The 12257-nt window shown below is 39.5% G+C and overlaps 1 protein-coding gene across 1 annotated transcript in view; it reads left to right on the forward strand.

The window, feature by feature from the left end:
* Window positions 1-12257, forward strand: part of LOC140235257 (cGMP-dependent 3',5'-cyclic phosphodiesterase-like) — a 254211-nt gene that overhangs the window by 131072 nt on the left and 110882 nt on the right. The window contains 1 exon segment of the mRNA XM_072315290.1: window positions 877-936. Coding sequence (XP_072171391.1) covers window positions 877-936 — 60 coding nt within the window.

A 12257-nucleotide genomic window follows, 5' to 3' on the forward strand; every position in this document is an offset into this window, starting at 1 on the left:
GTGTGTGTGTGTATGTTGATTTGATGGACTAAAACAATGCTACCAGTGTGTGTGTGTGTGTGTGTGTGTGTGTGTGTGTGCATAGTTGTGCCTCCTGTGTGAAAATCCTTGTGAAGCCCTAGTAATTGGAATTGGAATGTCAGGAATGCCAAGTATGCACAATGCATTCTTTGGTCTCTGCATTCCAAAAGCCTTATTATGCACAGCCATGAGACTGCTGTAAAATTTGGAAGTGAGGTAATTAGGAAACCCAAAAATTGATATATGATCAATATAATTATATGCTCATGGTTATGGCTTTTCTTAGAAAGCTGTACCTTGTCATTAATGTCCAAATTTATATTTTGCTTGTGCCTTTCCAGTGTAAATGAAAATGACTTTCCTAATGCACCATGCTATTTTACAGCAATGGAGAACATACTTTCTCAATCAGTGACAAATCAGTTAAGAGCTATGTAACTAGAGTTGGCATTTGTTATATTAGATCTATGGCCATGGCTCGCACATACACCACTTTGTGGTGAACACAAATTTTCAAGAGGCACTTACATGAGGAATTGCCTGAACGGAATGATTTTCAGTGTTCTCACAAGATGTATTTTCATTATGACAAGCAGAAAAGCTAATAGAGGTACCAAATGTTGGAAGTTTGTCACTGTGATTGATACATACTTAATAATTTTTCTTTCTTGGTATAGGTTGATAACCTGTTCATTATAATTCTAACGGTTAAATCTCAGACCGCCTTATTCTTCTCGTGGACTTTCAGGCAACAAGTGGTACAATGTATCAACATTTCTTGTTACATGTATCAATGCGAATGTTATTTGTCCCAAAGTTGTAACCCACACTTTACTTCAATTCTGTCTCTTTCAGATCGTGTGTGATTGTCCAACAGAAGCGGAATTACAGAGGCTAGCCCTTGTGGAACGCCATGTGAGTATTGAACCTTTGATTCACTGTCTTATGTGTCCTCATCCCGTCTTCCACGCCTCCTTCCTTAAAAAAAAAAAAATAAGGAACACAAACCCATACCTTGCTCTCTGAGTCATTTGAAAAGCTTTTGTGGAAAAAAACTCTGTGTAAATCAGGGATGTAGATGATAGGACCTAATTGCATGTGCAAATAAATTGAACAGATACCAAGATGAAAAGTATTTGCAGTGAGAATACTCAGTGGGTAGTGAAAATATGTTTGCTAATAATATGGACAATAAATATTTCTATCATCAATTTGCTATCAACTATTCCAAAATTTTACATTTCAAAATTTAGAATTAGCTGTTATCCATACTTTTTTTTTTTGGGGGGGGGGGATGGGGGGGGATGGGGGGGGTATCAAAAGTATCATTGAAAAGTCATCTGGCAGTACACATACTGGTACAATTTTGAGGGATCACATTTATATAATGTATAAGCAGAATATTTTATTACGAATTTTGAGTCTGGTATAATTCGCTAATTTAAAGACACGCAAAAATACTGACTCTGATTCTGATATGAATGTGACGTTCAGTACTGTACTCGATGATTGCGAATTTAATCACTCGCGAAATTGTAGGGAAGTCTTGATTCGCAAAGATTTAGACTCGCTAAATATATGTCATGTATACAGTAAAAGAGGAAGAAATAAATGATGGATTATGCTGAAATAAATTTCACTCTTTGGTGAGCCGGAATTGTTTGCATTACATTTTGCTTTTCCAGAAAAGTTTAATGGGAATATTGCTTGACCACTGCAACTCTTGGTAATACATTTAGTGACGTCATTTCAGATAGCTGTGACTGATGTATGACCTTCTGTCTTCCTGCCCTTAATTCATTTACCTCTTGTGGATACAGTTGACCCTAATTGCAAATTTAATAAGCGTATGAACGTCAAATGGTCCGGTGCATTTGGCGGAACAGTGTTTTAGCAAGGCAAAAACAGAAGGTACAGTACTTGGTGTAGTGATGGCTTTCTATACACCTTCGAGTCTCCATTCCCACATCTGTCCCAGACGCAGCTAATACTCTGTATTTAGGATGCGCTTTGTTGGTCGATATACTTCCTTCAAATTGTTTTATACTTTTGTTGTAGAAGCAAATATACAGAATGCTGTTTTGACAGGGTGTTTTTTTTTTCGTTACTTCTAACATTGACTGAGGCCTCCGCATGGGGTCGGAATCAAATTTGGCATCTGTGAAGCATTAGCAATGAGAAATGATTCCGTCAGGAGCCCCCCTTTCGAGTTAACATTACTTTGGCTTACCAGTTGGCGCAGTGTGAGTGGTCCCCTGTCCCCCTGTGACGCTAATGCGTCAAAGTCGATGGCGTCCGAAGCCTTGACGATATCCAATGCATTCAATATCCCAAATGCGTGTTGTAGCAAAGTCAGTCCGTCCTTATTGGGTTAAGATCACTTTGTTTTACTTTGTTTTTGGATATCTCAACCACTTCAAAACGATTTTCATCAAATGAACTTTCATTTCCTCTTAGAATTGTATGCTCTTTAACATTTTATAGAGTGGTTTCTAAGTATTTTGCAAAAAGTTAAAAGCTGAATCCTGACCTCAACCAATACTATACGATCCCTTTAAAGTGTTATCAGCTCAGAAGCTTCAAATGCTTGAGTGAGCTTGAGCGTTTACCACTCATCCCTGTTTACATTTTGCCTCTCATGCAATTCATCATAGAAGTATTGTGTATGCCATTGTACACTCTAAGTTTACTTACTGATACTAATGCTACTGATTTGTAATAGAACATTCTTTGGAAATGTGTCTTTTAGTTTGAAATATTGTGTATCACTTCAGTGTCTGAGTTCAGTTTAATCATGATTTGCATCACCTGAAAGCGACTTGTATGTAAATCATGAAACGTTCCAGGCTGGATTTCGAATCATGCTATGTCAGGAGCATACTGTATAAGCTGTTATTTTTGCGAGGGTTTTATTTTCGCGAATTTTGCGAATCACAGTCGGATCGCGAATTTAACAGCACGCGAAAATGTCGGCAGACGCTAGAGTAATAGTACATTTAAATTGGCGTAGGTGTCAATTTGCGAAAACAACATCTCGCTAAAAAAGTCTGTGACCTTCTCGTTCGCGAAAATATCTGTACACAAAAATAACAGTGTATACAATACAACATTTAAATCATCGACAGTTCGGACAATTTACTCTCAGTATCCTTTAAACCATTGAGGATGAGTCACTAGTATACTCAGGCAAGTTTCTGTGGGAAATGCGTGTTTTTGCAAAATCAGCCAGTCCTCAACGGGTTAAGATTGCATCAGCCAAGGACCAGAAGTGGTGTTCACACTTCTTGAAGGTGTGTTCACACTGCATGGAGTTTTTTTTTGAGTGAATACCCTTCTTGTCGCACATTTGCTGTTTCCAGGGTTTGAAATTGACAAACACACAAAATAGAAGGAAAACAGAGTGACAAAAAGGACAAAATTTGAGCTCGAGGCCTATAGGTAGATCCTCAACAACCAACTAAATTAAAATGCTAATCTGATATCTTCATTCAGGTGTGCCTTGCTACCAAATGGGGTAAAGACACTAATCTTGTATGCCATTGATTCCTTCCACACTCTCGGTATTCTCTCCGAGCCCAGAGGCCATACTCGCAGCGATAAAGAAAATCAAATTACCTGCCATGCGCGGCCTGTTAGTGTCACTCAAGACGTTTGGTACATGAATGATGACGAAAAAGGACCCCTGCATCTGTTCCAACATCGGAGCGTCGCGGTAGGAGCTTCACAGTGGCCCATTCAAGTTAATCTGAAGTAGAAATTTGTTGGATTGTGGGAGAAACTTAGTTAGCGATGGATGTCTGACGGGGTGAGATTTCCCACGCGTCCGTTTGCGTCATTCACAATAATTTGTCTCAGAGAATGTTAAGGATCAATGATGTTGCCTTGCGATGCACAGGGAGGAAAGAAAGAAGGGAGACATTTCTACATTCACTGAAGCAGAAACGTTTTCAATGGAATATGTTGTACACCATCACTTGTTCCCAAAGGGCAATATCCTCAAATATTTGTGGCCATGCCATTGTTCATCGTTCAAAATAATTAAACCTAGCCTTTGTTGAGGGGGTGTTTTACTTCGTTTAGGCCCCTCTACATGGAAGTATAGACAATGACCTGAGCACTAATATGTGTCAGAACTATGCACACACATCGATGACGTACATAATTTCAAATTGGCAGATATATTGACAAAGACTCACACTGATATGTATTATAGATGTACATTTTAATTGTTTTTTTTTCCAGAGTTGATAGTTGCCAAAATTGCATATATGGACAGGCTTGTCCATTGGGTGGTTTAGCATTTAACATTTGATTGGATTTATCATATTCTGCTATATACAGGCAAATTTCCTTGACCGACCTTGACTCTCGACACTACGGACGTTCAGCGTACTGAAACAAATGAGATTTTGAGATTTTGCGAATTTGCCCGTTTTGATTAGATTCATTGAATCGAGCATGAAAAGAGCAATTCCCATCCCTATTACAAATTTAGGATAGCTTTGAATCGTTACATTCGTGAACGTAAGGGACAAATGAAATGCAAAGCTATCTTTCCTTGTCCCGCAACCGCGCTGATGATTCCACCAGTCGAAATGACCCCAATTAACTGGATGCAGCTCAATCAACGCTATGACGCAATCCTGCCCATGGCTCCTTCTCTCCTCGATACGTCGTTTGTTTGATTTGTTTTATTGAAAGTGTAATATCGTCTGGGTAGATGGCCATAGGTCCGACTTCAATCTATTCTCCAGAACTACCTAACCCCACCCCCCTCCCTTTCGCCGGTAGTCACAAATGAATGAATTAAGAGTAGGGCTGTCATATTGATATTAAAGTTCTTTTAATTTGACCCCATCCCCATATCTCAGACCATCAGCAATTTGGAGCGCCTTCCACGGCCCGATGTCCCCAGGACATAAAAGTGCAGCTGGGAACATTTTGCTGAAGGCAGCATATGGCACTCTCACCCCCACCGTCATATATACCTCAGCCCCACCCCTGTCCCCATACATCCCCACCCTCATGCACACCTCACCCCCACCCCTATCCCCATACATCCCCACCCTCATGCACACCTAACCCCACCCGTATCCCCATACATCCTCCCACACACAAATATCTTGCAGGTTTACAGGTGGTAAATTGCATGCCAATGCTCTAACAGCATCTCTTTTCTTCTCCATGTTACAAAGGGGGAAATAATTCTGATGCTTTTCCAAAGTTTGCAAGAGAATATGCTGTCATCTATCTATTGAAGTGCTTTTAGAGTCAACCCCATAGCCCTTCTACAGACTGTATTCAATTTGAAGCACTTTCCATTTTAATACCATGCTATTTTCTTGAATACTTGCTGTTTTTGTCTTTTTTTATCTTTCATTGGTCAGTGTGGTTCATATCTAATGGAGATGGTCCGTGACATGAAACTAGTGCTTGAATTTCTCATTCCACACATCCTATCAAAATTTGTACAGTATATAAAAGGAACCTACCGTTTTTGTTTTGTTTTGGGTTGTTTTTTTTTTTTGTTCATAACAAGGAGGCCCTTAAATTTTGATATCTTTTTTTCTTCACTTTTTTCAAATTATTTCTCTACAATTTGTCATGGAATCATGTTAGACAAAGTGTTATCCCATTGAAGACTAATCCCGAGTCTACTCTTTAGCAGATGTCTATGGGAAATGCATGTTTTAGCAAAATCAGCCCATCCTCATCGGTTTAAAGCATTATTTATCTTTTGCACATGAAACAAAAGCTCAGCTTTTGCACTTCAAAATAGTTCTAAAATGTGAGTCAGGGATAGAAACAACCAATGTAAAAATTTGAATCAGTATAATCAATATTAGGTATTGTTAAAAATACAAAATGTGAACAATAGTTATGATAAAAATGTTTCTATACTAAACTGTCTACAGTTATGTGTGTGTTGTTGTTGTTGTTGTTGTTGTTTTTAGAAAAAGTAGTGATACCTCCTTATATTTTAGGCTTTATTGCAAATTTTTTTATGTGGTAGGATGTTTTGTAGTACAACTGACCTACACATATGCATCAAATGTGATTTCTCGAAACAATTTTAAAATCACTGCTCCCAGTGGTAAATTGTGTGATCTTCTTTTTATTTCTGCATCACTCTTTTAAATTGGCATCACCAGTCTTAACTGAGGGTTGGGATCACTGAATTCTTCTCCTTTATCCAAGCCTTGCCACATAACATGTGCAACATTTTTGTTTTCTTTTTCTTTGTGGCTGGGCAGCTAGGTCTTGAATTGAGTGTACTGCACTATTCAGCTCATCAGATGTAATGAAAAAACATTATTTGATGGGCAGAAACGCTCACTTTTTACACCATACCTGAGCGCCAATTGCAGAGATTATTGCGATCCTCAGACGGTGATGCCCCTCTTTCCTCTCGGCCGTATCCATTTTTGTCTGGCAATAAAGGCACATTTACAGCTACTGCCGAAAGATAAAAGGACCCCTCCCCCACAAAAAAGATACATAAGTAGAATGACATGCAGGATAGAAAATGCCAATGCTACAATCCATCAGTAGAATTTCCAATAAATGTCTCTTCCCTAAGGTAGTCGCATACAAAATTCTCTGATTTTTTTTTTTTTTTTGTGTGTGTGTGCAAACCTCTCAAGAATTGTTTATAATCATGCCCTGCAGTAATAAAGCTGTTTGTCTGTCTGTGTGTATGTTTGTGTGTGTGTGATTTGTGTATGTGCGTCATAGGACAGGTACATGTTCCTTGTGGTTCGACAAACCGGTACTTTGCGTACTCCAACTGTGTAGCATATTTGCCAATTAAGAAAACCAGGAACAATTCATATCTTATGTGTATGTGCTTGTGTGCAGTTATGTATGTGTGTGTGTGTGTGTGTGTGTGTGTTCGTTGTATGTATTTGTGTAATTATCATAATCAGTTGTAGTGCATTACTTATTTGATTTATGGGGAAAGAGGCATATTTGGACTGCACACACACATACACACACACACAATGACAGGGAATTGTAAGCTATGGAGACTGGTTTGTAGGCAGAGGGCGTAGGTTGGAGGTGGTAACGATAACCATGTCTACCCCCCCCCCCCTTCCCATCAACCAGAGACCACATTCTAGCTTTGTAATCAAATCAAGTCTGTGCTGCGGTCGTCGGCAGATGGCAAAATTAATATTTGCCTCTAAACGGTCGCATTGGCCAGGTGATTGCTTTCCTTGCAACTCTTTTCTCCCGTGCATTCCTCCCGATCAGCCCCCCAGTGGAATTCTTAGCTTACTGCCGCAATAAAGTGTACCTTTGAATGTACAACTTTCATCGAATGAACGCTTTTGCAGGCACCGATGATATTGGTGTTATTCTTTCATTTTCAGAGCGACGCTTCCCGCCAACTTTGTTATTGATTTCGCTTGTTAGGTCGCATCTGTCATTACTTATTGACGATGAAATGTCCTACAGAAATGAATTCCCACCAAAGAAACTGTGGCAATATTCAAAATGAGGGGGGGGGGGGGTTGAGAAGAGAGAGCAGAAAATGTTGTTATGCTCTTTTTAACTTGAAAAATGTATGATCTCTTTCTTCCGTTAAAAGGCACGGGAATATAATCTGCCATTTCCCCACTATTTCTTTGACTGCCGCGAAGACCGCTGCTGAAGACCACGCAGATATAATGAAATGGGGATGCAGACACATTAGATCTGTTAGATGTGACCCCTCTGCCATAACAATGAAAATGAAAGACAAAAAGAGAGGGTGAATTCTAGTCTGAAAGCAGCAGCACCTTGTCCCCTCAATCTGATTTTCAGATAGTTCCCTTCTTTTGGCAGAAAGCAGTAATTTCACTCCTAATCCTCTTTTACCTTATTTTTTTCTGATACACCTTTCTAGTTTGACTTTAGAAAACAATACCTTTTCTTTCATTTCTTTATTACCTTTTTGCTGTTCAATCAAGAACATTTTGCTCATGGCCTTAATACAAATAATTGAACTTTGATTTAATACAGCAAGTGAAAAAACAACAACACCAAGAGATTACCTTTTCACATAATGGAAAGGAAAAAATCTTTAGCAAGAAGAAGCAGAGATCTCCATTATTTTTTCTTCTCCGCAGCAGCATTTAATTCTAGGATCCACACTAGCTCCCTCTAATTTACGTCTTGAATTTCAATTTGTTCTTTTCTTCTTCTTTTCATTGCCCCCCCCCCTCTCTTTCTCTCTCTCCCTTCTCTCCGCATATTCTCACCTCTCCTCTACTTATCCCTCCTTATTTTTATTATTCGTCCTTTCTCCATTGATTCGCATTCCATAGCCACACTGTTCGCTGACTTCATTCTCCTCTTGGTTTCATGAATCTTCACTGCTCTTCCCTATCTCCATGATTCTCCAACATTCAACTCCTTCCTCTTCCTCTTCCCTTCTATTTCATCTTTCCCCTTCTAACGATGTCCGAACATCTTACTTGATTCTCTCACTATTCTTCCTTACCACTCTCTGTGTTCCTTTCTCTACTGTTTCCACTAGTGCAACTTCAACTTCCAGCCCATTACTGTCTCCCACTCTTCACTTTTTGCCCTCCTCACAACCCCCATATGTCGCTTCCCTCTTCGTTTCTCCTCTTTCTAGGCTCTTCTTCCAAACAACGATCCGGTTAAGGACTATATACACATGGTGTCACCGCAAATCTTTCTTCCTAATTAACTTCACCATGCAAACCTTCAAACAACACATAAGCAGAGATCTTTTTTTTTTCTTCAAATTTACCAAATATCTGTAGCTTAACCTTTTGAGGCTCATTAAATATGTCTCCCACTCTTCACTTTTTGCCCTCCTCACAACCCCCATATGTCGCTTCCCTCTTCGTTTCTCCTTTTTGTAAGCTCTTCTTCCAAACAACGATCCGGTTAAGGACTACATACACATGGTGTCACCGCAAATCTTTCTTCCTAATTAACTTCACCATGCAAACCTTCAAACAACACATTAAATATCCTGTAGCACATTTAAATTCCCTCCCCCTCCTCACAGGGAAAAAAAAAAAGAATGGCTGTAATGTTTCTGATAAGACAACCCACTCAGGTGAAGTAGCATCCAAGTACCACATGAACATTAATGGGACACAGAAGTGATTGAGGATGGCAAAATCAGTATTTAGTCAGTTAAGGGTTAGATTCAGGATATCCGCAGTTCATTCGCTGTCATTTACATCCAAGTCTTGAGGCACTCTTGCAATTAACCCATTAAGTCCCGCAGTAATATTGCTGCAGATATTGTCACCGTATTATTAAATTGCCACCTGTAATTTAAGTGCAATTTGCAAAATTCATTGAATTTCATGAATTTACAAAAGTTACAAACATATGCCAATATATGAGAGAGAAACAGACTTTTTGGTCCACTTAAACGTGTTGCCAAAGTTGAATATGAGATATGAAGTTTAAAAGTTATATCCTTTGAAAATTTTGTACCTGTATCAGATAGTTTACATGAACAACAGAATGCTACGATGAAATGCTTTCTTTTTTATTTTACCCTCCCTTCTAAAACACTAGTAGGAGGAATAGTACAATGTATGATACTTTAACATACAATACCAAACCACAGAAATGTTGGTTTAGGGCTCAGTGAGTTAAAACAGGAAATTTGTGTAAGCTTTGCTAAGAGTCAGTCACTCATGAAAGATAGGAATACAGTCCCCCGTGAATTCCTCTGAAGATCACGATAGCTTGTCTGTTTTGAGAACGTCGGAGACATGTGCATGTCCTGTATTTGTTCTCTAAAGTATTTGACAAGAGTGACCTGGTTTAGCTAAAGTCCAACGTACCATAAACCTGCAATATGTAGCCTGGCATTTACCTCCCGATGAAGGGAAAACAAACAAGAGCTGGATTCCGCAATCTGGATTCCACAATATTTGGCGAAAAATATGGCTCCGACGGCCAATCGCGAGATGATGGGGCCGCGGTAGGACGGGACGGATCTCGTTTCAAGAACAGGATGTCTCCTCTGAGGGTACAAACGTGACTGCATCATGCCAAGCGAACATAAAGCAAGCACGTGACCTAACCTACTTTCTTTCTCCCGAGGAAAAAAAAAAAAGTTCATATCATCTTGTGGAAGGTTGGTGCCCAGTAAGAAAGGACACTGCTAGGCTACAGGATTCCCCGTTTGTGGCCACTTCCTTATCAGAAAAAAAAACCCAGTGTACACATCGATATGACTATGAGTGCTGTGGTCACCCACATGCACAGAAAAGACAGATTACATACAGTAAAAGAAGAAAAAGAGAAGAATGAGAGATGGATAGATGGGTAGAGACTGGGGGAGGTGGGGGGGGGGGGGGGGTTAAGAAAAGGATAGGGAGCCATAGACTTTGATGTCAAAGGAAAGAACATTTTACCAAGTCTGAATCAGACTGTTGTTAAATGGATATTGAACCGGTGGTTACATCCTTATGGGAAGTTCATGTTGCTATGGAGATGGCAAGAAACACAGATGAAATTGAGAAGAAAGAAAAGAACAACAACAAATGTTGTTTCTGATAAAGAAGAATGATTGTGAATGAGAAGAGGAGGAGGAGTGATGTTGGCACACCAGGGTCTATCTGTTTCCCCCAAGGTGGTATCCTACTCTTATCCAGCAAGGATCACAGATCATGTGGATGAAGGATAAGTCTGGCGTCCCAGTTACATCTTGACCAATCAACCTAGTTCAGGGGTGTTCCTTCCTCAGCATCGCGTCCCAGGGTACGGCGGAGAAATTTCCAATTCTTCGATCTCCCCGGATCGCCCCTATCGGCTTCTTTCAGAGCAAGATGCACCTATCTTTCTTCTCTTGTAGAATTTGTCTGCTTGCTCTTTCACTGCTGCTTGGAAATATCCTGTATCTTTGTATACTTTTTTGCCCCTCGATTTCTCTCTCTACTTAAGCGAAAAAGTGATTATTTCTCTTATCTCTCTTCCCTTTTTTATTGCTCTGTTTCTTTTGATCTCATTCTCTCTTATTCACTTTCAGTCATCAGCCCCATATCTGACCCCTCTGTCTTATCTAGAGGTGCGGTCAGACTGGCAAAAGATCAAGAAGTGTAAGATCGCAAAGTTTTTGTGATCTTTTGTGGTCCGATGACACTGGCAGCCAAACTTCTCGAGCTTTGGATTGAGAAGAAATAGAAGAAGAGAGAGCATGTCGTCTGATTGCTAGTGATAGTAACAATGAACACCTGTACAACACAATAGCTGTGTGCTTCGAGGCACAGCGGGCATACAGGTGGTGGACTGGTCACTTAAACTTTGTGAAGTTTCAGTTTCTAGCGTTCAGACGGTGAGAAGTTTAGCGAGGTGGAGGAAATATTCCAAGTTTTTGTGGGAACTCCTCAATAGATACTTACATTGCCCCATCTATAAAAACATTGTCATTAGCATTATCAAGCGTGTGAAACAATATGATTCCAGTTTAGGTCACAATGGTAGACCAGGAATAAGTTACCATTTACCCTTTTTTACTGACCAGTTCTCACATTTGGTAATATCCACAATCTCAGTTTGGTGGAGCAGTATATCACATACTACACTACTTTTCCTTGGTTCCGTTGTAAATTCCTGCTTTACACACACACACACACACACACACACACACACACTTTTTTTTTTTTTCAATGATATTTTATTGATTTCATTCAAATCAATCATAAATCAACCCATTCTGGGTGTAACATGAACATAAAAACGGTACAAATGCCATTCAAAAGACAAATCCATTACCAACTTATACTGCCCATCATCTCCCTTCAAACATAACTCGATTATAAATCAATCCTACTGACCATTTCTTCACGAGAAAGTATTGACATGTACAAAAAAAAAAATGTATATATATATGTATCTTTGACTATGGTATATTTATACTGCCAATCATCTCTCTTCAACATAACAACTCGATTATAAATCGAGTATGTAAGGGTATATATATACACAAGGGTTTATACATAAAAAAGCAACAAAAATACGTTATACAAAACTAGAATGAAATCATTTCATTGAAAATCAAATCCCCATCCCATTCCCCACCAACCCCGATGCACTCAAACCTATCCCACACCCCCACCACAACCCCAAACACATACTTCTACAACCACCACACACATACACCCCAAACACAAACACACATACACACCAACACCAAAAACGCACATACACACATACACCCCACACACAAAACACACCCGAAGCGATACCACCTT

Source organism: Diadema setosum, chromosome 11, assembly GCF_964275005.1.
Source record: "Diadema setosum chromosome 11, eeDiaSeto1, whole genome shotgun sequence".
NCBI lineage: Eukaryota > Metazoa > Echinodermata > Echinoidea > Diadematoida > Diadematidae > Diadema > Diadema setosum.